Source organism: Podospora anserina, chromosome 1, assembly GCF_000226545.1.
Source record: "Podospora anserina S mat+ genomic DNA chromosome 1, supercontig 4".
Classification (NCBI taxonomy): domain Eukaryota; kingdom Fungi; phylum Ascomycota; class Sordariomycetes; order Sordariales; family Podosporaceae; genus Podospora; species Podospora anserina.
The window spans coordinates 172,891-199,607 of record NW_001914853.1 but is presented as its reverse complement, the minus strand read 5'-3'; the positions used below and the strand labels follow the sequence as shown (position 1 = coordinate 199,607).

Here is a 26,717-nt window from a genome sequence, read left to right as displayed (position 1 = left end):
GAGTAGTCGTTCACCAGCCACCGGCTCTTTCACACTACACTCCCACTGGCGCCAATGTTTGAGTTATGGCTATCATACAGCCTGAATTATTACTTTGGTATACATTGGCGATCGCCGGTTGCTTTTGCACTTCCGGCCGCCTTTCTCTACCATGTTGTTCCACCGGCAACCGCGCCTCGCTGAGACAAGCCGGATGGCAAAAAAACAGATACAACCTCATGAGCTGCTCCGGCCTATAGACAGGCAGATGAACACGTGGACAACAAGCTCTAAGCTTTCACGGTTTCTACCAGGCAAAGCTTGATCAGCAATGTATTGCCACCACGAGAACACGAACATGCCAGTCACACCGTTCCCCTTTTCGGCTTGCCGAAATGCGATACGTGTGTTGCTTGCCCTCACCGAATGACTCACCCGGAAACATTATGCCGCCGTAGTACCACATCTGGTCCATGTGGCGTTCCTTTGCTCAGTCCCAATCATCGTCATCATCGTCCTGTTTCCTCCTATCAGAACTGCTCTTGATCCCCTTGTTGACAATCCTCTCCTCCTCGGCATCTTCCGCCTCCCTCCTCCGCTTCAACACCCGCATGTCATTCTCCTTCACTGCCCCCACTTCAACCAATAGGTTATCCAACTCGAGCATGCTCATCCTTGGCCCACCCACCGTCATAAGCGTGACAATCTGCTTGACAATATCCCCATTTTTGTAAACCAAGATGGTAGGGCAGTTCTTCTCTGGGTACCCCTCGATCGCTCGGTTAGCGGGCATCTCGCAGAACTTGGTGTCACCGTATTCCTCTGCTGCCTGACGCCACAGTTGGCCCAGAACGCGGGACTCGACGTTGGTGGAGAGGGAGGAGGCGAGGTGGACGAAGACGGGGCCGTTGTTAGAGGCTTCGGTTACGTCGCGTTGATAGTCTGGCTTGGATAGGGGGTAGACAGAGCCGTGGATGGACTTTCTGGAGAGGGCCGAGAGCTCCTGGAGGCGTTTCTGGCGGTAGGATTCAAGGAAATCTTCGTCTTCTTCGTCTTCGAGAGAGTCGAGGTCCGAGAGGTCTTTGCCTTCGAGGCGGTTTTCGTGGGCGAGGCGGCGGGCTTCGAGGATGGCTTCTTGGATCATGGGGGTGGGGGAGGGTGGCTTTTCGGGGATGATTTTGTGTTTGCGGAGTATTTCATTCCTTATAGGGGTTAGTTGGTTGTAGGGTGAGGATGAAGAGGTATTACTGACCATTCTGTGTCGGCGTTGGGGTCGTCGATGGGAACGGCGATGCGCTGGTCCATTGGAGCTGCCATCTTGAGGGATGTATTTGAGGTTGCCCTCGTGCTGTGCTTCTAGTGAATGGTTTTCTGTTGAATTGTAGATAGATTGCGGTCAATGTTGCTTCTGACTTCAGCCCTGTATCCCGTTGTCGTCACCCAATGTCGCCAGTACAGTATTGTTGCTGCCTTGATGCTTCACAAGGAGCCTTCATTCATCGCTCCTTTTGTCAAGGTAAGCTCCAGCGAGTACGTACCCAAAGTGACGACCCGCCCCGCCTTTGTCGCCTGGACCCCACCATGGACCTCTTGCTCCCTGCCGAGTTGGAGGCAGGCCCCACTCGCACTGTACGGCGCATTTCATTGGCTCACGGACCGAGCCCTAACTCCAAGGCCAATTTTGCGATTTGCCGCTCACGCACCCAAATTTTGCCTTTGGTCTCTCGAGTTGCTGGGCCTTCGAAAATCCCCTCCGCAACCGCCAACAACGAGCGTAGATTCTGCCGCCAAACCACCCCAGATCTCATCACCACCCAAGGCTCGTTGTCCGATTCATCAAGAGTAATACTCTCAAAAATCAGTCAAGATGGTAAGACCTAGCCATTTTCCCGATTGAGCTCGGTTCTGCCCGTCCACCATGGTCCCGCATCCGAACGACGAAGGTTTTGCACCGCCGATAACGCCAAGGAGGAGAAATTTGGATATGGAATCGACATCTGGAAATCTTTTGGAGGAGGGCGACACCACATCATGGCATCGCGATTGGCCACGGGACCATGGACGGGCAGAACAGTGGATAACGGATTCTTATCGATGATGTGGTGCTGACGGATGGATTCTCAAGGTTCTCGCCGTTGATCTCATCAACCCCAGCCCGGCTGCTGAGGCCCGCAAGCACAAGCTCAAGGTATGTGGTTCATCCCAAACCTATGATTAGGATCTCTGTCAACGCTGCCGACAAGAGGTTCTGCTCGGTCGCGTCGCTGCTGATACTAACACTGCGTTCAGACCCTTGTGCCCGCTCCCCGCTCCTTCTTCATGGACGTCAAGTGCCCCGGATGCTTCACCATCACCACCGTCTTCTCCCACGCCCAGACCGTCGTCATCTGCCAGGGCTGCACGACCGTCCTCTGCCAGCCTACCGGTGGTAAGGCCAGACTCACCGAGGGCTGCTCTTTCCGGAGAAAGTAGATGGCTTCGTTAGCTGTTTTCTTTTCTCGGCATAATGGCATGGTAAATGGGGTCATCTCGGTATTTGCGGCTACTTCCAGTCGGGGCGTCTAGACATTACTCTTGATCGTCAATCAAAATCATTTGCGGACATCCACCAACTACCACGCGCAGCACCATGGAAGGCGTTAGGGGGTCTGGAAATCTTTTGTCTTGGTCGCCTTCTTCGACTTTCATCCTGCGGTGTGCTGCGTTTTCCTGACGTCGTGTTGTCTTTGCTGTAACGGGCAGGTTTATACTGCGTGGGAGGGATCAATCAGCGCAAAGCCAGTTTTACACGTGCTTCGGACCAATATCTACCTTTGCGGGTGAGATGTGGTTGGCAGTCGCCGCTGAATGCGAGATCGAGGATCGCCAAAAGTCTTGGTTCAGTAGGCAAGGTAGAGGAGGAATCTTTGTGCTTTGTTATGAATTCAGGAGAGGCTCCATCATGCATTTTCGAGTCCCCTCAGTGATTTAGCTGCTGTGTCTGCATTTGACTCTGGCTAGCCTGTTTTTCATGTTTGCGGTTGATAGTCGACGTCCGGCTTTGCTATTATGAAGAGAAGCAAAAGTTATGTTTTATGATCATGAACCTCGTACGCCTGGTGCTGAAGTGGTGACCAACTCTAGCAATAACGTTACTGGGTAGGCGTATGTGGTGTTCCTAATGGCCGCCTGAAATGTGTATTTGGATATGTTTCATCGGTGACACAGGCCAATTTGAGACCATTGCTTCAAAAAGCTCTTGCAACTCTTGCTGTAACTGTAGGCCAACGGAGATGTTTCAAGAGCTATCTCTACATGGGAGAGCAAGGCTGATTGCTTAGCGGCTGCATGTCCCGCATGACTGCCTGTGGCTGCCAACGGTCCAACAAAGATATATGGTCCTGAGTGAGATGGGTCCAGCAACGAATTGTGGTGGTTTTTACTCGTAGAGCCGGGCCCCTGACAAAGAAGGAGGCGGGAGGGGTTTGATCGAAGCTAAATAAAAGCCCGGCTGTGCCTGTCAAATTTTCTACCTGTCAATCTTTTCGATTACATCCAGCTGCTCGATCAAGTTGAAGGCATTCGGAAGGGGTGGCCTTGACAAGAAGCCTTCATGCACAATCCAAACCGCCAAGCAAACTGAAGCAGCCAATCTTGGTGCCCCAAATTCAATTTACGCGTCGAAACACGGGCGCGCGACTGCCCACTCTCTGCAGCAGTCCACCCACTCTTCTGTTACCCCGGACCCCACGCCAATCCTGCTTGGGTAAATTTGCAGGACCCTGGGGCCGCCACCGAGCATATGAGCAAGCAGCCCAGCCTCCCCCCTCCTCTCCATTTTCGTCATCATCACCACGACAACCGATCAATCCTCCTTGTGCACTCCAAGCTCTCCTCGCTCCCACTTTAACCTCGAAAGAGCATTGACAATTGCAACCAACCACCCACCAAACCACACCATTTCTCTTCGGAAAACAATCAAAGCGCATAACTTTCCTTCCCCCTGGGGCCCTAAGCTACACAAAATGTCCGCCCCTCGAACCAAGCGCCCCTTTGCCGGCGCCGCCAGCGACCCTGCCCAACGTCAAATAACCTCCTTCTTCTCCCCCTCTTCCTCCGGTTCCCCCACCGCCACCCAATCGACCAAAACGCCCCTCAACGGTCCCATCCTCCCTGCCCCAGTGCAAACCAACCTCCTCAACGTCGGGATGCGCGTCCGCAAGTCAGTCCAGGAAGGCTACAAGACCGGTGCGCAGTACTCTGCCTTCAAGCTCTGGGAAGACAACGCCGCTCCCATCACCCCAACCCCTACAGTTCCTGTCAGCACTGCTGGTGGTGGTGGAATCAGGGAGCTCCTCCCTTTTAGCGGCATCCACAAAGTCGGTGGGCTCGGGATCCAGCCATCTAACGGTGCTGGAGCGGACGATTGTGAGATGGCGGGATCGCAGGAGTCGGTTTACAGCAATGGGAGTGCTACCTCTGCGGTGGAGGCGGCGGAGAGGGTGAACCTCAATGCGAAGAAGAGGTTCTTTGTTGGGGAGGAAGACGAGGAGGAGCAGGAGGAGGGGATGGTGCTCTCGTGGGAGGATGTGGATGTCAGCCCTAGGAGTTTTGGGCCGGCGGGGTTTGAAAATAGGAGGTGGGCTGTGCCGAGGGGAAAGAAGGGTAGGGAGGGTGCTGTTGCTGCTGCCGCTGGGCAGGAGAATACTGTTCGGGTGCTGGTGGACGGCAATGATTTTGAGGAGGCGAGCTTCTTGGAGGGGATGGGTGATGAGTAGACAAGGGAGGTTGCGTTTGCTTGTGTGACGAGGGGGGAGTAATTGTTAGTGGGAAGATGGAAATGGCTGAGACATTTCTAGGGGAAGAAAACATGGGAGGGGTAGACATTGCGATCGATTTGCATTTACGGGCATGGCGTTCTTGACGGAAGTTAAAAGGGGGACATTCATGGATGCGTATACCAAGGCTTTCCTTACATAGCGGCTGTTTATTGTTTCCTGCATTATATCTGGAGAGAGAGATTCACCAGAATAGTCAACTGCTTCTATGCAGTCTTCCTGGCAGCTTGTAGTTTTAACCTGCCCGCTTCTCATGGGACATGTAACTACTAAAGATTGATTATTTATGTAAACAGTAGGCTTGCTGACTATGAGAACAATGAATGGGCTCGAGTAATATACATACAGGGCACCTCGCCCTTCACAAATCATGCCTTCTTAACAAACCTACAGAGAAGGGAAAGGGTCCCGAAACTCCAGCAAATCCCTTTGCCCATAAAGCTCACCCGCTACGGTCAAAATCATATTCAAAGTCGCCCGCATGTTGATTCTGGCTCTCGTCTCGTCAAAAACCGGCTCATCCGCTTGGTCAGCATAGACCTTCTCCACTTGAACAGCGGGAACGCCCTGCTCGTACTCTGGGATGTCTTCAAGCTGGGCAAGCATGCGTGCCTTGGCTGCCGCAATGTCAGCACCGATATCCTTGTTGTTGTCTTCATCTGAGATCTCCCCTTCGTCGAGGTCCATGTCCATTTCGCCATCTTCCGCCTCCTCAGCAGACTCGACAGGGTTAGCTGGCGGTACCTCGAGGGTTCCTTTTTCGTCCTGTATGGTGACACCAAAACCGTCCTCATGACTTTCCGATTCCATGTCCTCGTCCACGGGGTACTCTTCTTCCTCCTCGTCCTCTTCGTCGCCATACTCCTCGCCCTCCAAGCCTTCGTCCACTTCTTCTCTCAACGCAGCCATATGAGCGATACTAACCATCATGAGCACAGCTCTTTTTCCTAGATCCCTCACCCATCCAACTTCGGTGTGGTCAAGCACACCCCGGTCAGGCAAACGAGCAAGCAAAGCCCAAATCCAGCGACTAGTCCTTTCCCGCAGCTCATAACCACGGCGGATGAACTTGCCACCGAGAATTATACGAAGAATCTTGAGAACGCTCTGCCTGTCCAAGGCTGCGATTTGAACCGGGAGCGGGTCTGTGTATCTGATTCGTTTGGTCCACACCCGGAAAGTCCAAGACTTTGGGCCAAACGCGCCGACTTCTATACCATGGTCTTTGTCGAGGGCATCAACAAGTTCTTGGGGTGGTTCCTGGTGAAGGAGGGCCCGAAGAGAGAGAAACTGTTCGGTAAGGGAGGCGTAATAAGATTCGCTGAGGGCGCGCTTGTTTTCGGCCTCAGCATCGGCTGAGGCCAGCAATCCGGCTTCTTGCTGGCTGGAGGTAGGTGATGGGTCAGGGGCTGCGGTGTAGGCACCGTCTTGGTAGTAACCTCGGGGATCGCCTACGCCGTCATCGTAGAGACTGCGGTCGACTGCATCGTGACTGTTTGCTGTTGTAGATAGCAAATGGGGAGGGAGCTGGGGCCCTGCTTTCGGCGCGACGAGAATGTGTGGGACGTGGCTGGCTTCTTGTCTGTGAGATTACTTACCCATTAGCTTACCATTTCATATGTGGTCATCGTTATCAGTTTGACGTGGCTGAGGTGATAGTGGGTTGTTTAGCGATGGCTGAATTGTGGTGATGGTAGAGAGAAGAAGTATCAAGGGAGGCTTACCGAACAGATTTCAAATAGGCGAGCGCATCGCCGCACTCCTCAGTTTCAAGATCTTCGTCGCTGAATTGGCCGTTGCCATCGTCATCTAGGCCCGGGAAAGCGGTTCTCTGGCCGTATGTCGGGTCAGTTTTCACTTCGACCTGCTTGGTCTTAGCAGCAGGCTGCCCGCGACGACGTTTGTTAGAAGAGGAGGGCGGCGCATCATCGTAGTCACTGGCCGAGAGGGTGCTGTGATCGCGTTTTGAAGCCATAGTGAAGTATAGAGGCTAACTCTGCACGATGTGCTGAAGAATAATTCGGCTGAGAGGACGCCGTTGGCCACGCTGGGACGCGACGTAATTTCGTGCATCCGTCCTCAAGACTTTCCCGTGCCATTCAAAGTGGCAATCAACTCAGGGTTGGGGTTATATATGAGGTTCGAGATAAGATAACAAATTCTGGGGATGCAACTGCCCCTCATCACCCCACCAAGGAACTCCAGACAGCCAGGGCGCCTTCCTGTACCTGCTTGCCGCTCGGTCAAAGTCATCTCAGGTGTTCGGCCAAATTTCGAGTCATAATCACCCGGCCATTGCACCCTTATAAGCAGGCCGTTGATCTCGTTACTTAGACCCCAATTCCTCGCGCAACCGTCACCTCTTCAGCTCCATCTCGTAGATTTTGGACAATTATTCACAATGGCCGAACCCACGCCAAATCCCGCCCCTCCTGCTGAGACCCCAGAGGTTGCTGGTGAGGATGCTGGCCCCTCCAAGAAGGCCCTGAAGAAGGCTGAGGCCAAGGCTAAGAAAGGTATGGATTATCACACACCGATCAACTCTCCATATATACAAAGATATCTTAACCTAACACTGTGTATAGAGGCCGAGAAAGCCAAGCGGGCTGCTGAGAGAGCTGCTGCTACTGCTCAGGCCAACGCTGCTGCTGCTGAGGACCATGCCACGGGCAATTATGGCCAAGAGACTCATGAGACCAAGCTGTCCGAGGATGCCACCGAGATCAGTCTTAAGACGCTCAACGATGAGCATCTCGGCAAGAAGGTCAAACTTAGAGCTTTTCTCCAGAATGCGAGAATGCAAGGCGCCAAGATGGTTTGTTTCTCTATCTTCTTGATATTACGATATACTGACGAGACCACAGGCCTTTGTTGAGCTGAGAGAAACCGGCAACTGGGCGATCCAGGGCGTGGTTGCGGCGAACGCTGATGGTTCAGTGAGCCGTCAAATGGTCAAGTTTATCGGATCAGTTAACCCTGAGTCCTTCGTGGTTGTTGAAGCCACAGTCGAGAAGCCTCTTGAGCCCGTCAAGAGTTGTCGTGTCTCCAACTACGAGCTCCACTTGACCAAGCTTTTTGTCATTTCCTCTGCTCCCGCCATGTTGGGCATGACCCTCTCGACAGCCAACAAGGCTGTCACAAACTTCAGCGATGAAGAGGCCCCCGCGGAAGCGCCTGTGGAGGGTGTTGAGAAGCTGAGCATTTCTGGCGAGGTCTCCGGTCCTCCGGCCGCCTCGATGCTTACGCATTTGGACAACATTGTCATGCACAAGCGCTCTTATGTCCAGCAGGCCATTGCTGACATCCGCGTTGAGGTGAAGCACCTGTTCCGTTCTTACCTGCGCGAGCACGGTTTCAAGGAGTTTGAGCCTCCCTGCCTCATTGCTGCCGCCTCCGAAGGTGGTGCCAATGTGTTCCGCCTGCCTTATTTCGAGAAAGAGGCTTTCCTTGCCCAGTCACCACAGTTTTACAAGCAGATCGAAGTTCTTGCGGGAAGAAAGCGTGTCTTCTGTGTTGGGCCCGTGTTCAGAGCCGAGAACAGCAACACACCCAGACACATGACCGAGTTCACAGGTCTCGATTTGGAAATGGAGGTGACTGATTACCAGGAAGCTTTGCACATGCTTGAGGGTGTACTCCTTCACATCTTCCGCACCATCAAGAAGACTTGCGCAGATGAGATCGCTCTCGTACGGTCGGTATATCCCTCGGAGGAGTTTCTCTTACCCGAGGAGGGCAAGGAGGTCCGCTTGACTTTTGCTGAGGGCCAAAAGCTCTTGAGAGAAGAAGGCCCAGAGGAATTCAGAAATGTCAGCGACTTCGAGGATATGAGCACACCCCAAGAGAAGGCTCTGGGTGCTCTCATCAAGAAGAAGTACAACACCGACTTCTATGTGTTGGACAAGTTCCCATCTGATGCCCGCCCCTTCTACGCTAAGGAGGATCCCACTAATCCCAAGGTCACATTGGCTTACGACATGTTCATGAGAGGGCAAGAGATTCTGTCCGGTGGTCAGCGTATCCACGATCCTGTGGAGCTTGAAGCTCGCCTTCGCACCAAGGGTGTCGACCCTAAGAGCCCGGGCATTCGCGAATACGTTGACCTGTTCCGTCAAGTCGGAGCGCCACCCCACGCTGGTGGAGGCAGTAAGTTTCCTGACTCCGGTTACGCTTGCTTTGGCGGTAAGCATGTTTGTTGGTATGGCTGCTAACGTGTCGGCTGTAGTTGGTCTTGATCGTGTTGTTGCGTGGTATCTCAACCTTCCCAGTGTTCACCTTGCCGCCTACTACCCACGCACCCCCAAGAGATTGTTGCCTTGAATAGATAGCATGGAGAAAAAGATGCGGAAAAGTCCAAGGGCCTGCAGTGGTTGGCGTAGCGGGTACGATAGAGAGTCCTAACCCAATACACATTATCGGCATGGTTCTTGTGGCATATATAGTCATAGCCAGAGTGGTTGCGCAAAAGGTCGTGAGATGTGGTGTTGTAGAGGGACCAATGACTACAGAAAATTGCACTTAGGATTAAGGTGGGTAGGTCAGGTACACTAGAATATGTATATGCAGGGGTTTGCTCGTCGAGTTGGGATGAGGGGTTGCAAAGCAACTCGCAGACAGGAAAATGGAGATTGCGATAAAATATCAAGGGTCTGAAGAATAGTGAACATACCTTTTGATTGTTATTTTCGACTTGTCGACTTTTTGGTGCTCTTGACTAGGTAACCATTTTTCGAAGGCCTTGTTTGTCCACGGTATGCGGAGCAGCTTAACACTATTGATCCTCTTAAGGATATGATAGGCTCTTGAAACAACTAGCAAGGCAGACAGACATGCAGCTGCCATTCAAGCCACAGCGGCTTCTCTAGATAGAGAGAGGCTGGGGTGGGGTGCACCTTCTTCAGAAGTTACATGGCGATGTGGAAGCATTTCGCTGCATCTCAGGATGTTCAGGCATTCTCTCTTATTCACTTTTCACCTTGACCGTTGATTATAATGTGACAATGTGATTGACTGTCATCTATTGTAGTACATCAGTTTTCTCTTTCATCTTATTCATTTTGACCCCGCGTGGCCCTGGCAACATACCGGTATTTCGAACAACTCAGTAATTCGTCAAAGCACGATTGTGGAAGGAGTGGTTCAATCAGGCACATACTAGCCCGCTGTTAGAGAGATGAATTTGGTCTCGGCGACAACATCAAGACCCGCTTCTTTCTCGGAATTTGTTACTTGACCGGCAAGACGGCGAGAGGACGGTGAGAAGAGAGCATAGACAACAAGATTGAACGATACAGCGGATCAGAGTTTTCTCGTCCCCATCCAACGCCAATTGCAACTCTCAACTTTACGTCCGAACAGCGCGAGACTGTCACTTCCTCGTCCCACCTCGAAAGATTGTATCAACAAAGATCCAACGGCGATAATGACTCCTCAGCTGCCAGAAAGTGGGCAAGCCAATCTTTTCACCTTATCATGCTCTTAGTGAATAAAGTGAGACTGACATTCATCCTAGCTCCGCAGAAGCAGACAACAGTCGGTGGCCGTGTGACCAGGGCAAAGGGTAGTAATCCCAAGTCCAGTCGTTCCAGCACCACAAAAGGCCGTAAGCTTAGATATGGTCCTTGCCCAACATGCAAAATTGGAATTCTGGAACGAAAGAGAAACAACCCAGAAGGAGCAGGCCCTGATGCCGGTGAGTCCGTTTCCTCCACAACACAACAAGTCCCAAGCTGAACGACAACCTTTCAACCAGGACTCTGGCGCCTGAGCTGTTCTAGATATACCGCTCGTCCTCCTTGCAGACATTACGAAGCCTTCAACGAAGATCCTCAGATTCTTTGGGCACAGAAACAAAACGAACTGGGCAAGAGGCCATGTCCTGAGTGCCATATCGGCCAGCTGGTTGAGAGGGTTAAGAACCCTTTCGAGTACACCGAGAAGTACGCAGAGTGCTCGAGACGAGGCGAAGAGGACGGGTGTAACTATATACGGCCGGTTATCAAAGGAAAGGCTGTGGAAGCGGTAAAAGGGAATATCGACACAGTTGAGGCCGGTCCCTCGAAGCAAGACAATGGCATCAAGATGGATCAGAATTCCGGTGATATGAATGGCGAGGCTGGCAACAGTAAAGACGAAGCCAGCAACAACAACAACCCGGCCACCATTCCCAACCACATCGAGGCTCAACAGCCTGTTATTCCCGAGACCCGAAAGCAGACGAGAGGGACATCCAAGTCGATCCATAAACACACGGCAGAAAACTTGAGCGGAATCGAAACTGGCGATAGTATGGAGCATACGACTGCCAAGGCCTCCTCTAAAGGAAAGGTCAAGGTCACAATCGACCTGACTCTCGACGAAGAGGACGAGAATGATGAGACGAAGTTTGGCTCCGTGAGCGCGTGTTATCCAGCGCCCGCGAACGTTTACCCTGCTCGGACGAGGCTGTTCCAATCCGCCTCGCCGCAAAATCTCGAGGGCATGCAGGCGCCGATAACAGCCGTCTCAACTTCTTCAAAAAGTGGTCTCATCATTCCTAGTGGTCATCACAGCACGTTGGTCACCCCGGCGAAGAGCCCTAATTCACTAGGGCACTCGCCTTTTTCTGTCCCTGGAGAACCTGCGCCGACTTCGAATACTTCCGGTCGTTTCAACACACCGACCAAGTCCCTGGGTATGGCAGGGCAGCAGCCTTTTTCTTCCGGCATGGTTACACCCACCAGTAACCGGCCTAACAAGACTTTCGTCTTGCCACCCACGCTTCCCCAGACGCGAGGGAGAGAGGATGATGAGAAGGAGGAATTTGACATCGATACTGGCCTTAAGGACGCCATGATCGAGCTCGCCGACCAACTTGATACACCCGTGCCCAACAGCAAAACACAACCCAAGGGGCAGGTAAACACCACGCCAACCAGCCAGTTCACCTACCGGACGAGCTACCACGGGAATAACCCGTTCAACAGCTACAATACCACACCTGTTCGGAACCAGTTCAACCGCCCCTCGAACAATCAACCTAACAACGACCTTAGTACTCAGGCGAATTACCAACCGACCAACCAGTTCGCCCACCCCCCCAGTAATTCGGTGGTGAAACCGACAATGAACCCAGTGTGCAACACCGACAGCGATGCTCCCACGAACCCCTGGGACATCTGGGAAGCCCACAGGCTGACCAACAGTCAGTTTCTGAACAACAATGCCGGTACCAAGGATGACAAACCCCCTGCCAAACGCCAGAAGAGAGATGAGTTTGACGATTCTGACTTGGATGACAACGACTTTATGGCGCTGGCGGAGCAGACTGAGGGGCAGTCTCTTGGTGGGAAGAGGTGAGGAGTTTGGTGGCAGGTAGTTCCAGTTTGGGCATGAGGGAAGGGGGAGGGGGTGAGAGAGAGGGCTAAGGGAGTGTAAGGGGAGATGAAGAGGGATGGAATGGGGGTGGTTTTGTGGGCTTGCGCGGTAGTCTTTTAGCGGGCGTTAGCGAATGATGATTTTTTGAATGATGTTGAGTGAGCGATGTATATGGAAGAATGTGAGCGAGCTTGTGATGAGGAGGGGTGATTATGTGGTGAGGATGTGCATCGGCTAGATCAGGCAGGTACCTTGCAGTCAATGATTGAGGCATGTGCCATGTTGAGCTTTTTATTTTTATGGGAGTGATGTGAGCGATGAGGCGGTGACAGGAGTTGTAGGTTGAGAATGTGATTGATCCTGTAACGGAAGAATTACTATAGGACTGATATCAGACCTAGACAGCGAAAGACACATCCTCGCTTGTAATTCTTTGCAAGGTCTTCCGAATCATCGCGTGGTGTATTCCCCCCCGCCTGACGTAGCCAGCCACACCCTTGGGCAAACATACTGGCACTGCAAAGTAAGTTAGCCCGACCATATTGCTGAACCACTTCTCAAAGACAGGCATGACTCTCTCAAAGTCTGCCAGTAGGCCTCGAAAGGTGGTTAGTAGGCCTCAAAAGCTAGCCACTAGGCCTTAAAGAGCGGCTAAATTTCCTACTTAGAAGGGTGTAAAGTGATAGTCGTCACACGTATTCCTGACTTGCAGCACAAATTATTCTGGGTGCGGACAGTAGATTACACTGCATGCCAGGTCTGTAAGATGGAGGCGAGAGACCGAACCAAGTCCTCGGGATCGTGGGGGGCTCTTTGACAGCCCGGGCCCGGACCCAGCCGCGACAATGTTTCAGTGCACGGTCCCATATGCGGCCCTAGACTGCACTAAAAAATAAGTGCATGACGCCAGTGTGGGGTTGTGCTCCTTTCTAGGAGAGCGCGAACTCGCGACAGGGTCACCTGCTGTTGACTTTTCAGGATACGCGATTCTGCAATTCCCCTTTTCCTTTTCAAAAAGACCATTTCTACCCAGGCATTTCCCTGATACCGAGAACCTCTTTTCTCGCTCCTCAGGCATCAAAGAAACTCCACATATTTTCCGCGTTCATCTCGTTTTGAGTAGAGTACTTGACATCATTCTTTTGCCGTATGCGGGGTTGCTCACAGCTCTAAGCTTATCGCCAGTCGCGTCGCCGCAGCCCCATTGTTTCCTTTCCTTTTGCCGACCTAGAGGTAACCCCGGTGAGCCATGGCGGACGAGCAGGTCTTACCAACGCTGCCAAAAACCCCATTCAATGGGGCGAGCAAGCGAGCGTGGGCGCAAGCCAACGCGCCTCCACCCAGTGTCTCAACCTCGAGCGATCCAGCCGTCTTTTCCAGCGATGACGACCCTGCACTCGAGGCATACGAAAGCGCCCGCCGACACAAGCGGCGGTATGTAGGGACATGGTATGAGCAGCATGCTGCTCTGTCTTCCGACTCGGCAATGGGTGATCACTCGTCGTCGCCCTTTGTCCGCTCATCGCCCATCGTCTGCCGCCCTCTTCGGCGAAAGGCTGGGGCGAGACAGCAAAAGCGCGAGTTCAGGAAGCTCGACAGCGGTATTTTCATGGGTGGACCGGACTCTACTGATACAGAGGGCGACGTCCCGACCCCATACACACCAAAGTTCTTCGCGTCGCCGGCACAGCTGAAAATATCGCCTCGATCTCAACCACAGTTGTCCGAAGCTGAGGCAGTTGCACGGGAGAGGATCAAAAGATGTGTGGAGAACGGCACCCAGGAGGTTGATTTGAGGTACCTATGATACCATCCAATGAGTCGCCTGGCTGTGGATTTTGACTGACAAAATTTTAGTGACCTTGGCCTGAACTCTATCTCGACGGAGACTATTGCACCAATTGCCGATATCGAGCCGATTCCCGTGGTTGTGAAGGGCGTGTCATTCCGTCAAGCTGACCCAGACATCAAGATATATCTGTACAACAACAACCTTAAAGACTTTCCCTCATCTCTGGTGAATATCGAACCTCTTACGTTCCTTACTCTCCGAAACAACGACTTGACGGAGATTCCAACATGTATTGGAAAGCTAAAGAACCTGAAGACACTTAACCTTGCGCAAAACAAGCTCAGGTATCTTCCGGCCGAGATTCTGCGGCTCATGGGCGATGAGGGGAAGTTGGTGATGCTTCATACTGCATCAAATCCTTGGTGGATGGCAGAGAAGGTTTCGTTCGAGGCCGCGACAACAAACTGCGGTCCCAACCCATTGATCCGGACCCCAGTGGAATTCTTGGGCAGCGATGGTCGGATCTACTCGAGATTTCGTCTGCCGTTGTTCGGAGATTTGGCTGAGAGCACTGGCTCACTGGAATTGGAGGTGGAGGACCCTACCGAGCTCGAGATGCCCCAGGATGTTAGCTACAGGGAGCAGGACGATAACAGGCTCCTCAACCCAAAGGGTGCGAGGTCGCTATTCGAGTATGCGCTCAAAACGCTTACTCAGCTGCCGGAGCCCGAGCTAGAGGAAGTCAACTATTGGTTGGAAGTTGATGAAGGCTATCCGGACGTTCGGGAGGCGCTCAATCAGGCCGCGGAGGCCCACCGCAGAGGTGGCCTCACATGCTCGGTGTGTAACCGGGGGATGGTCGTTCCCCTGACCAGGTGGGTTGAGTTCAAGGCTCCTGCAGCGACGAAGTTGGACAGGGAGTTGCTTATACCCTTCTTGAAAGTTGGATGTTCGTGGAAGTGTGTGCCTGCCTGTCAGTCGAGGTCTTAGAAGATACCTAGGTAATAAGGTTTTAAAGATAATTAATATAGCTTCGAAGAGAGTGAATAGGCCTTTGAAAATAGGGAATAGGTCTCCAAAGATAATGGATATATGTTCAACATCTGCTATCGGCGGTCGAAGATAGTTGATATGCTTTCAGGATCGTTAATAGGCCATGAAAGATAGTTTTAAGAACGCATTCTTTGCATATACCCAATCGTTGAGGGACATTCGTCTTGGCTGACTTGTTGCTCGCAAAGGTCGTTTGCTGGGGAAGTTGGCATGGATAAGGTAACGGGGTGTTGCTCATGTTTGTAGAGCAGCAGCCTTGTTCAGCCATAAGCCCAGATTCGAGTCGAGGGCTGGCTAAATCGGGCTTAAGTGTATTTTAAATCATGGTGCGGGTCTTTCGTTGGTGTGAAGTTTGAGATCTGATGTCGAGGATAAGTCTTGGCATATGGCACGAGCTCTGAGCTGTGGTGCTTCTTGACAGGGGTGGTTGCGGGGACCCACGGGGCTGGACAGGCAGGGCTTGTTTCAACGTCACCTCCAGGTCAACGTCCCAGGGAAGTTTGTGACCCGCTCCCATCGTTTCTGAGCTTCTGCAAGCTCTTTGCCAGCTTCCACCATCAACACCAACCCAGGCGGCGCAATCTCACGACAGCGAGAGAAATAGAAAGAATACCGTACTCAGTTTGCGACTCTCAACTGATGGAACACCGATAGAGCGGCCCCATTGACTGCAATCGATACGATCCAATTCCGGCGCCCACTAGCGCGCCCGTTGCCCAACATCAACGACACACACCTGTTACGTCCCGATCGATGAGCGCTTGAACCTCAACATACGACGATACTACGAAGCGAGAGCTATCATGCTCGCCATGCCCTCCGCGACAACCCTCTTAGTAGGGCTGCTCGCCCTCCCTTCGGCCGTCCGCGCCGTCTTCAGAGATGAAGTGGGCCATATTGACTACCACTACCAACTCCTCGGCCTTCCGCAAAGGGAAACAACCTTTTTCCACCGCCCCAGAAAAGACGAGCAAGGAAGCTTGCTTTACACATTGAGTGATGAGGGCGTGTTGGGGGCTGTAAACCCGGGTACTGGCGGGGTTGTCTGGAGGCAGTTTCTGGCGGGGGATAACAACAATGAAACGGCAGTGGGAGAGGGGTTCGCCAGGGCGGGCGAGGGTGAGGGATGGGTGGCTAGTGCTTATGGAGGTGAGGTGCATGCCTGGGATGCGGTGACGGGGAGGAATACGTTCTGGGCGAGGTTTCCGGGGAAGGTCAAGGATTTGGAGGTGATGGAGATGACGGAGGCGGAGAGGAAGGATGTGCTGGTGCTTTTTGAGGAGGAGGAGAAGGGGGAGACAGTGTTGAGACGGTTGAATGCGCTTAACGGGGATGTGGTTTGGGAGTTCAGGGAGGTGACCAAGGACGTGCCGCTTCAGGTCAGCACGAATGTCGAGAAGGTTTTCGTGGTATTCTTGAAGGGGACCAAGGGGGCGTACAGCCTCAAGGTTACGACTCTGGATACGCTTACTGGGAAGAGGCTGGATGAGCTGGTTATTGGGACTAAGGCGAACCTGAATGACGAGGGAGATATCATGCTTGTCGGCGCGAACTCGGCGGCTCCAATTGTGGCTTGGACTGATGCTGAGCATACGGCTTTGAGGGTCAACGTTTTAGGTTTGAAGACGAGCCAGGAGTTTCCTTTATTTGAGGGGACTGTTGAGGTTGAGATTCACGCTCCTCATCTGATTCAGTCGCAGCCGCATTTCTTGGTGCACAGCAAGACTGCGACTGGCAACAAGGGCGAGGTTTACCACATCGACCTGAAGACTGGTCATATCGCCAAGGCGTATAATCTGCCTCTGCTTCCAGGCAAGGGCGCTTTTGCAACTAGCTCGATCTCAGCCAACGTGTACTTCACGCGTATCACTGAGGATGAGTTGATTTTGGTCTCATCCCAGTCTCACGGCGTTCTTGGACGCTGGCCCCTCAAGAACACCAACTCCAAGGTCGCTCCCATTCATGCAGTATCTGAGGTGATCAAGAAGGCTGGAGCTGATGGCAGCTATGCCGTTCGGTCTGCGGCCCTTACTGCCGATGACGAGTGGGCTCTCGTTCGTAATGGTGAGATCGGATGGACTCGCCCTGAAGGCCTTTCTGGAGGCGTTGCTGCTACCTTTGCTGAGATCCCTGAGAGTGAAGAGCTGGCCAAGTCTCTCGAACAGGAGGCCCATAGCAACCCGGTTCAAGCTTATATTCATCGCGCCAAGCGCCATATCAACGATCTCCAGTACCTCCCTGCTTACCTCAACAATGTGCCCGCGAGGTTGATTAGCAGCATCGCCGGCACCGATGTCACTTCTTCGGCTGGAAAGCTGTCGCGTGACAGCTTTGGCTTCCATAAGCTGGTCATTCTTGCCACCAAGCGCGGTATGGTTTACGGGCTTGACATTGGTAACTCTGGCGCTGCTGTCTGGCAAAAGAGGGCATTCCAGATTTCCAAGGGCCAGAAGTGGGATGTCAAGGGAATCCTGGTCAACGAGTCATCGGGTGAGGTCACAATCCTCGGTGCTCACAATGACTTTGTGGTCTTGAAGACCGAGACGGGTCAAGTTATTAGCGCTAAGGCGCCCAGCTCCGAAGCAACAACTCAGAGCACTGCTCTCATTGACACCGCTTCTGGCCCACGTCTCCTACGCATTGGCCTAGACGGCAAGATTGGTGATCTCCCTGTTGATAAGGCTCCGAAGCAGACTGTTGTCACTCGTGGTGCCGATGGCGAACTGAAGGGTGTCGTCTTCATTCCTGATGGTACCACCGCTCATGAATCTACGTCTTGGATCTTCTCCTTGCCTGAGAATCAGCGCGTCGTCAGCATCGCTACCAGGCCCTCACACGATGATGTTGCTTCGATTGGCCGCGTTCTTGGCGACCGCACAGTCAAGTACAAGTACTTGAACCCGAACACTATTGTTGTTGCCGCCATCGACGACAAGACCTGGACCCTCACTGTCTACCTTCTTGACACTGTGTCTGGCCAAATCCTTTCCTCGGCCAAGTACAACGGTGTCGACCCCACTAAGCCGGTCGAGTGCGCCATGGCTGAGAACTGGTTCGTCTGCTCGTTCTTCGGGCAGTACACACTGCGTGATAACTCGGCTCAGTCTCTCAAAGGCTACCAGATTGCTGTTTCGGATCTCTACGAAAGCGAGGAGGCTAATAACCGCGGCCCGCTTGGTGATGCCTCGACCTTCTCCTCCCTCGACCCTGTCGATGTCCCCACTGGTGTCGCTCTGCCTTCGGTAGTTTCCCAGACCTACATCATGGGCGCTCCTATCTCGGCCCTGCAGGTCTCGCAGACCAGGCAAGGGATTACCACTCGCCATATCCTCGCCTACCTGCCCGAGAACCATGGTATCATGGGCATCCCAAGAATGCTCCTCGAGCCTCGCCGTCCTGTGGGTCGCGATGCTACGCCTGCTGAGATCGAGGAGGGTTTGTTCAGATACCATCCCGCGATTGAGATCGACCCCAAGAGCGTTATCACGCACGAGAGGGATGTCGTTGGTATCAAGAAAATTATTACGTCGCCGGCTATTGTTGAAAGCACCAGTCTCGTGTTTGCCTATGGTGTGGATATTTTCGGCACAAGAGTCACTCCTAGCTTCTTGTTTGATATCCTTGGGAAGGGTTTCAACAAGGTGTCGCTTGTGTCGACGGTGTTGGCGTTGTTTGTTGGTGTGACTATGTTGGGCCCTATGGTAAGCTTACTTTTCTTGCATATTATGGGGATTGTGGCTAACAATTCATCTTTACAGGTGAGGAAAAAGCAGATCAACTTAAGGTGGAGTGCGCCGATGTAGATGGGACGATAAAAGGGGTTTGTATATGTACAAGAGGATCGGGAATGGGGGGATAGATACATATGTTAAATTTAATTGACGGCTGTTGTGACATTCCTTTGGCTATTTGGAGTGTCGTTACTCTAGGCTTTTTGGTTGGAAAATCTCAACCAGACGCTGAATCTGTGGTGTGTCTTCTAGTTCAAGCATCCTTGACACCAGGTTGGACGGCTACTCTGACGATGCTAATACCAAATAATATCGATTTTGAACTGTTGAGAGCAATATAAATGACTATCTCGTACCGCCAACCATTGTCGATTAACCCTTCTTGCACTAGCCTTGCTTTCTGTCGACCACCAAGACATGGGCAGACACGATCAGATAAATACGAGATGGTGGTCACCTCCATGATGCCCGTGCTAGCCATGATGTTCACGATGTCAAAAACTTCCTTCCATATTAGCCATAAAGGTTCATGAACTTCATGATGGCCACCATTCTCCAATATATTTGACACATATACACAGAGGAAATGGGAGTCACTAGGTGAGAAAAGTCGCAAAAAATGCAAAAAGCTCACCAGCCCCAATGGGCGGGCTACGAAAACCCAGTTGAGAAAGGTTTTACTTGAGGGGGGATCGAACTCGGGGGCTGTCGGTTGCAAGCCGAAGCCGACGCTGGGGGGGTTTAACAGCAGCTCTATATCCTGACCATTTGACCTGACCACAAGGGCGCCCTGGTCAAGACATTGGAGATGCTATTAGAAGCTGGGTGTGTACACTGGTATATATGCCGAGGTTGTGCTAGGAGAGAAGGAACCTGGGTCCTGTTGGGAAGGAAGGACCCTGGGCTGTGATAAAGGAAGGAGCTTGGAGATGCGACTTTGAGAGTGAGGCCTGTTGCTGGGATCGTTGTCGACTTTGTACTGCTTTGCTGAGTACTCAACAACACCGACCCGACTTCGTCATTGTTGCTCTCTTCTTGTTCATGCCGACACCATCGTCTCCATCACCACTGAACTGCTCTAAACTATCACCTGACGCCACCAGCAACCTCATCAATCTCAGATGAATCATCATTTGTTTCTATCAAAACACTTGTAGGTCCTCGAGACATCCAAGCAATATCTTCATTGGTCTAAACCTCCATAGAACCATCCCACAGGGCCTCTTTTTCCCACTTGGTTCTTCTCGACAAGTCATGATGCACGAAATATCGGCACAAATTGCATGCCAATCACCGGAAATGATCATTGTTCAGCTGCCTGACTTCATGTGTACGCTCTTATGGCTAATCACGGCGAAATCTACCCATTCTGGAGGTAGTTTAACAAGTCCAAGGCAACAACAGACTGCAAATGATTTCCGAACATGTCTCACTGTGACCAAGGGTCTGCAGTAAATGGTTTCATCCAAGTTTTGAGGTGGTATACCGCTTGCAATATGCCTGGCGATGGCGATAGCTCAGGTTACCTACAACCATTACCAAGTTTCCTGCAGATATTCTCTCGCTAACACACAACGCACAAGCAATGCACTCATGCCGCATAGGATAATAAACAATCCTGTACTCTCCCCCCAATCACTGGTTGTGGCTAACTTGTGACGCGGTAATACTGGCGTGGTCCGGGTACTAGACCCCCATCGACGTCGTGCGAAATCACTGCAGACTCGACCACGGGGGCAGGACTCGAGAACTCCCCAGGTCGTACACCGTACCATCACCACCCCACACACAGCATATATCACAATATGCAGCCATATTCGAATTCGTCCGGCTGCTGATGCGGTGGGTTACGAGATTGCATGATTGACTGCATCGATACGGGATACTTGCAGTGGTTACAGAAACTATATGAAATGCATGTGAACAGTCACAAGCTTCTTGGTCACCAGCTTAAAGTCGGAACACGTTCACACGACGGAAGCCACACCTTGTTCTCGGAGACACAACAGGCGTGGGTAACCCGATGTATTCCCTCAATGGGATGCTTGCAGCCAATCTCTCCTGACGACTCAACAACATTTCAAACTTGAGACCAAGGAGCCTGGGGCAAGGCAACCGGTCGTTGAGATATGACCATTGGAGGTTACCTATCAGAGATAGGTGAGATGTTTACTGGTATGCTTTTGTGTCGGTCAAGCTTCGCCCAGCGGACACCAGATGGGATATGTTTAGTCTGGTTTAAAGCAGCAAGCAGTATCACCGGACGTGATGGAATGGACCGCTTCTCCGTAAAGTCCAGGCTTCCAGTCAGTTCATGCGAGTCTCATGTTGTCGGCGCCCAAACCTAGACAGGAGACCCGTTTGACTGGCTGCGCCCCCGATACGGGGCCCGGGTCGGCCCGGCTTTCTGGAACGACGACGTAACCACGCCGTCGAGGAAGAGCACTGCCCAAACTTAGGCAAAGCTTGTGTATATGAAGCGCATTCTCCTTCTTTTTTCTGGGAAGAGGCCTCCGACGATAAGCTTTCATAAAGACAGCGCCCCGTGCCCGTTCCCAACAAATCTTCAAATCGACGGGGGGATATCTGAGTCGTCGTCATCTACCACCACTTCAGCGCCCGTCAAGGGACGAGAAGCTACCAATAAAAAGCGCAAGGCAACAGGACATGGCGGGGAGACCGGAATGCCCCCAGCATCAGGTGCCCTAGATTTTCAGGGCCGGCTCCGGTCCAAATTCTTTCTGCGCCCCCAAAACCTTATTCTCATGCGGATCAGGAGGTTCCGGCACGGGACACCGGGTTAGACTTCGGATTGGTGGGCCTTCAGACATTCAAACATGAGCCGAACGCCGCCTGCAGGAGAAAAGGCATCCAAACGATGAAACTGTCCGCGGCCGCCCCCAACCCGCGCGCAATCCCTGAGGAAATCCTGTTTGAGCCGCAGAGCGGGTTACCCCGCATTTTAGAAGCGTCTTTCATTCATGCTGAAAAACTAATTCGTCTATAACTTCTGATTCTTTATTCTCACCTACAACATCGCGGCCGCGTGGCCATATGGTAGAGACCAGCATTTCAAGCTCCGCCCCCCTCCTCAGCTCCGTTCACCAAATCGTGTTACGGAAACCACGAGCGGTTCTGCAGCTTTTGAGAATTGGCACCTTCCTCTCTCCTTCACCGACAAGCATCTGACGGCAACATTCTCAGACATCGGGAAGAACTGTCGTCCAATACTCTGGTTTTTTTTCTTTTCTTTTCTGACAGCCGAATGACGGGTTAAATTCTCCGCTTGTGACTCTCCGACTGACCGCCCCGCCTTTGCCCGTGGAGAGCTGAGGAAACAAGGCGACGGCTTTGATACGAGTAGAAAGGCGAGAGATGTATCAACTTTGAGCTGAAATGATAACGCCACATGCTCTGTGCCTTGATTCGCTTTTCGTCGGTGTAGAGGTCGGTGTGGTGAGGTCGTTCAGCTCAGGGGCTTCACTAAGCGGGGGAAGAGAACCATTGGCTGTGCTACGAAGGGAAAGGACCCCACAATGATGCCCGCTGTCCCCACAAGAAAACCGTTGGCGCCTTGCCAAGCTTCCAAGGTTGTCCGACATCTGGACCTCCATCGACACCGAGAATCATGACTGCTCTCGTTACTTCTGACACAGTGAGAAATGCTCACATGTATTGCACCGCCCTACGCCGCCTTAGCCCCATCATCTCAAAAATAACCAGCTTATCAGCACCTGCTCAGCCTTATACCTGTCAGATTCCTTGATATTAGCTGGACCCGACAACTTGGGTCAGCTCCGAAATCCGGGTCGAAATCGGTCGCCTTGATGCAAGTTGTCTCCAACGCAGAGTCGTCGTTGGCTCAGCTTCTCGGTGTTCTTTGATTCCTTTCTTGGTCTGAAGCTTTTGTTTGACCTCATTTTTGTGCGTTCCGGCGAACAAACAAGCTCGCCTTGGTGCTTTGACTAGGTACTGTGGACTGGACGCCTTGCGCTACGGTCCTTCGAGGAAAGCAAGTAGGTGTTTACGATCAGGCCTACGAGACACCGAGTTTTGGGATCGATGGGATGGGTTCGTACAAGGCCAATTGATCCTTTGGAATCTCGAACCAGGCTTGTCTCCGGGCAAGCCTTCCTTGTGCCCTGGGTTGCTTTAACTCACCGGATCGGATCTGGCGTGGCTGCAGGGATGCCTGATCATAGCGGGGTGCTCTGCATCTACTGCATGTCTAGGTATATGCAGCCCTGCCTAAGAGTGTCAAGGTATTGCGCGAATGCGAACTCAACTTTGATGCTCTGATTGCTGGGTTGTTACTACCAAGGTAAAGCGATATGTAGGCAGTCGATAGGCTGGTAAGGCGACCAACCGGATGAGGGGATTCGCTTGACCAGCTCTTATCCGAAAGAATGACAGCAACCTCACATCATACCTACCAGAGGGAGGGCAAGAGCCGATGAATGTGACATCACGGAATGCCGATAGATTGCATTTTAGATAATGGGGGGTCATGTTGATATTGTGGATAAGGTAGTGTGGTCAGCGAAAGGAAAGGCGACACGAATCACTTGACCTAGCTCTAATGCGGCGAGCCGAGTCAGTGGGAAAGCAGTCTGCCTTGTTGAGCTGTGAGAGTTTCCCGTCTTGGACAACCATGTTCTAGACAAACGGGAATGGGGCCCGGTAGTTACCGACCGATGTACGACGAGCGACACCTTACCCAGACACCGGAATGCCGAATTGGGGGTTCTATGCAGAAGAAGAGTGGTACCTAAGCGGGATCGTGCTACAGTTTGGTGTAAAGATGCTGCTCGGGATAATTTGAATGTGTGATGGTGAGACTCCAGAATGGTACGATATTTGTGCGTGTCTTTCAGATTGTTCTTGATAGATGGGAGGTTGATGTAACGCTGCAGTTGGAGGGTGGGGGTACGACCCTTTGTTACACGGCAGATAGCTGTAATATTCACAGAGCTTCTGAATCTGGAGCGTACCTTGCACCGTCTGCGAGGGTACTGTTTAGGTGAGGTCGTGACCCATGCAATCGATCTTTGCTCGCTAACAATGCTTCCAATTGGTCTGCTCAATTTCTCTCCAGCACTTGTGCTTCTGCCTCTCAGGGCAACAGTCATAGGGAGCCACTAGGGATGGGTTGGAAGGTTAACAGCAGACCTTGCTTTACTAGTGGGCTGCCACGTGTGCCGTGAAGATCATGGAGCTTGAGGATCTGGTAACCTATTGGAGTTTGATGACCGAACCGGGCTGAGGGCCTGTTGGAGTATTTGGTTCGTATGTCTGGTGAGACAACATGACAACGAGGCATTTTGGAGTCGTTCACGTGCCAGCAAGTTGGTTGAGTTGGGGTAAAAATGTCTTGCAACCACGTAGCGAAGGCCAAAGGAATGGAAGAGCAATGAAATGGTAAGGCTCCTGGACAATGTGAGTTACTAGAGTAGGTCAGAAGAGCACTGAGATGCGTCTTTCGGAATTCTTCTCGAAGCCAGTGATTACAGTTCTTAATAAGGAGCAAGGCTACTAGGCTGATGATGATGCTCGTGATGCTCATGATGATCATTGTCAGTGCCAACGTAGATTGGAAACGAGCTGAGTGTGATAGAGGATGGAACGCAGTTGGAACAACGAATACGAACTGTTCTCAGTGTGGTGTCGTTGAGTTGTTCCCCCCAGCCTGTCAATAACTGATTCTTGTATCTTGGGAGCCAGATTCATAGTAAACTGGTGAAGCCAGCCCATCATCTTTTCTGTATAGATTAAAAGTCATTTTTGGGTGTAGTTGCTTTATGGTTCTGCAAGGCTGATACTACTTTCGGTCTTTTGCAGACAACTGCCAACCAGAAGGTGACACATTAGCCCCCCACAAACAACATTGCTAGTTCAACAACACTTCAAGCAATTTCCCCAGCACTAATCATCTCGAAGTTTCTCATACTTTGAGCACTGCCCCCCCAACCTTGAGCAATGCCAGGGAGTAGGTAATCTCAGGTATGTTGTCAATGACAAGGCAACTAAGCAACGGTCACCACCCTCCTTGTCACACATCCTCCTCCCAACAGCTATAGAACACCTCATTTACGTCGTGCAAAGCCAAACCCAAAAGGGCAAGCCCTTTCTCCCAGTTTGTGGTCGGCTAAATGCACGCAATACATGCAGAACTTGGGGTTTTCGTGGCACCCATACCCAGATTGAATCTTCATCCGCGCCTATAGATTTGATGCTTTCTGAAGTCTCTTGAGTTTTGTACGTGTACATACCCGGGCAAACAACATATGAGGCATAGATATGGCGATGGCAGTCCAAGTAGAGGGCTTTTCATGAGAGACTAAGAGTACGCCACAGAAGCCTCACATCAAATGACGTCGGTTCTTTTCCCAATGGGAAGCAGCCATGTCTCAGCCTCGCCGGCAGTTGGCATGGTGGTGTAACATCGGCACCGAGGCCAGCCTTACAGTACAGGTTGGTGAAACCATGCTCTGCTGACGGCTACCTGCATGAGGCCTATTAAGCCGACCTGGAGCTACCCTGATGATGGAAAGATGTATTGTGTTGTCTTCAACATGAGAGACGAAAGAGAGTAGTTCTGAACAACGGAGTGAATTCTCCTTCTAGAGTTCCAATGAAGAGATGAGTATGCATGTCAACCCAATCCAACCCTCCAACCTTGAAAAACCTCCTCAATTGCGCTTTTGATGCAAGGGAAGAAGTAGTATGAGTTGTCCTGCAGTCGATAGCTTCAACTTGTCAATAACGGCGTCGTAATGAGCGAGACCGGAAGGCAGCGTGCTGTGGAGAACCCCTGGCTTCTCATCGGAACGACGACGCAGACTTCATGACTAGCATCTCGGACCGTGCCGGGAGAGCATACCGGCGCAAGAGCGGTGAGGACAGGATGCGTTCCGATTAGACACCCACCGAGAAGAAGCTTACGGCTCTGTTTAATCCTACGTGAGGTGAGGGCTCGGAGTTAACTTACTCCGCAGGGACACAACCGGTAATTGCTCTGCAGCTAGGGGAGGTTGGTGTTGACCGAAACCTTCTGAGTTCCAGCAAGGTTAGAGGAATGAAGAGTTAGAAACATCGGGCTCAGTTGAGGCGTAAGTCGGTGAGTTGTGTTTCACCATCAACTCGCGACCTGGAGCTTGCATGTATGCTGGGTGTACCGGACTCGGTCGGTTGGTGATTGTGAGTGCGGTAATATGGCACAGATGGAGTACCTGAACCAACTGCAGAATTGCCTGAACTCAAGCAGACGCAGAGGGCGGGAAAATGCAATTGGCGGGCAAACAGGGCTGATATTGGGGCGTAAGCTGATGGTGCTGGTATTTGAGTTTCCGGTGGTGCCAGAGATATAGCGGTTGAACAAGCTAAGGCAAGCAAGGAGTGTTGCAGACGCGAGCAGGGCATCCTCCATGGTTTGTGTATGCTGGCTTTCGATTTTGCTGATGGAAGCCCTCGCCACGCCCTGTAACTGCTGACCCGGTTGAGCCATCAAACTGTTTGTTGACATGGCTACCGGTGTGACCTTGACCGCGATCAGAATTTTCGTCAATGCGGTGACAAGTGCTGCGCAGTGGGTATCAAATGGCGGAGATTTTGTGAATGAAGACATGTTGCTTATGCTGAACTCGCTGCAAATTTGTCAAATACTCTGAAGGTGTGACAGAGTGGACAGATGATGACGCCCTGTATCTGTTACTTGGCCATCATCGGCAGACACATGCTCACTTGGCCAACTGCTCGTGATGCCAGTCCTGGGGATTTTGCCATGACCCTTTCCCATCCATCCATAGGTAGCCACAGAAAGTCATTCCAGCCACCACAACAATGGCCTTCGAGATGTTCCCCAATATCGGTGCCGTCAAAAGAGAAGGCGGCATCAAAATTGGCCCTAAACTGCACCTTTGATAGGCACAACATGTCGCCGACCACTTGAACCGACGTGTCACAGTTCAGAACCTTGACACCAAGCTAAAC

At 52.0% G+C, this 26,717-nt stretch overlaps 8 protein-coding genes across 8 annotated transcripts; 6 read left to right on the top strand and 2 right to left on the bottom strand.

Annotated features, from left to right (window-relative positions):
- Window positions 1-469: 469 nt before the first annotated feature.
- PODANS_1_14800 (uncharacterized protein) lies at window positions 470-1,296 on the bottom strand (the record flags this gene model as incomplete). Its single annotated transcript, XM_001906881.1, has 2 exons — window positions 470-1,181; window positions 1,232-1,296. The coding sequence occupies 2 exons, from the start codon at window positions 1,294-1,296 to the stop codon at window positions 470-472; spliced, it is 777 nt and encodes a 258-aa protein (XP_001906916.1).
- Window positions 1,297-1,846: 550 nt separating this feature from the next.
- PODANS_1_14790 (uncharacterized protein) lies at window positions 1,847-2,451 on the top strand (the record flags this gene model as incomplete). Its single annotated transcript, XM_001906880.1, has 3 exons — window positions 1,847-1,849; window positions 2,105-2,167; window positions 2,269-2,451. The coding sequence occupies 3 exons, from the start codon at window positions 1,847-1,849 to the stop codon at window positions 2,449-2,451; spliced, it is 249 nt and encodes an 82-aa protein (XP_001906915.1).
- Window positions 2,452-3,983: 1,532 nt separating this feature from the next.
- Window positions 3,984-4,736, top strand: PODANS_1_14780 (uncharacterized protein; the record flags this gene model as incomplete). Its single annotated transcript, XM_001906879.1, has 1 exon — window positions 3,984-4,736. One exon carries the CDS (start codon window positions 3,984-3,986, stop codon window positions 4,734-4,736), a length of 753 nt encoding a protein of 250 aa, XP_001906914.1.
- Window positions 4,737-5,183: 447 nt separating this feature from the next.
- Window positions 5,184-6,771, bottom strand: PODANS_1_14770 (uncharacterized protein; the record flags this gene model as incomplete). Its single annotated transcript, XM_001906878.1, has 2 exons — window positions 5,184-6,378; window positions 6,521-6,771. The coding sequence occupies 2 exons, from the start codon at window positions 6,769-6,771 to the stop codon at window positions 5,184-5,186; spliced, it is 1,446 nt and encodes a 481-aa protein (XP_001906913.1).
- Window positions 6,772-7,197: 426 nt separating this feature from the next.
- Window positions 7,198-9,116, top strand: PODANS_1_14760 (uncharacterized protein; the record flags this gene model as incomplete). The annotated part of the gene is made up of 4 exons (XM_001906877.1): window positions 7,198-7,312; window positions 7,382-7,611; window positions 7,661-8,942; window positions 9,022-9,116. 4 exons carry the CDS (start codon window positions 7,198-7,200, stop codon window positions 9,114-9,116), a joined length of 1,722 nt encoding a protein of 573 aa, XP_001906912.1.
- A 1,152-nt stretch (window positions 9,117-10,268) lies between these two features.
- On the top strand, window positions 10,269-12,134 carry PODANS_1_14755 (uncharacterized protein; the record flags this gene model as incomplete). Its single annotated transcript, XM_001906876.1, has 2 exons — window positions 10,269-10,488; window positions 10,549-12,134. 2 exons carry the CDS (start codon window positions 10,269-10,271, stop codon window positions 12,132-12,134), a joined length of 1,806 nt encoding a protein of 601 aa, XP_001906911.1.
- Window positions 12,135-13,401: 1,267 nt separating this feature from the next.
- Window positions 13,402-14,934, top strand: PODANS_1_14750 (uncharacterized protein; the record flags this gene model as incomplete). Its single annotated transcript, XM_001906875.1, has 2 exons — window positions 13,402-13,949; window positions 14,010-14,934. The coding sequence occupies 2 exons, from the start codon at window positions 13,402-13,404 to the stop codon at window positions 14,932-14,934; spliced, it is 1,473 nt and encodes a 490-aa protein (XP_001906910.1).
- Window positions 14,935-15,800: 866 nt separating this feature from the next.
- PODANS_1_14740 (uncharacterized protein) lies at window positions 15,801-18,800 on the top strand (the record flags this gene model as incomplete). The annotated part of the gene is made up of 2 exons (XM_001906874.1): window positions 15,801-18,698; window positions 18,756-18,800. 2 exons carry the CDS (start codon window positions 15,801-15,803, stop codon window positions 18,798-18,800), a joined length of 2,943 nt encoding a protein of 980 aa, XP_001906909.1.
- Window positions 18,801-26,717: the final 7,917 nt, after the last annotated feature.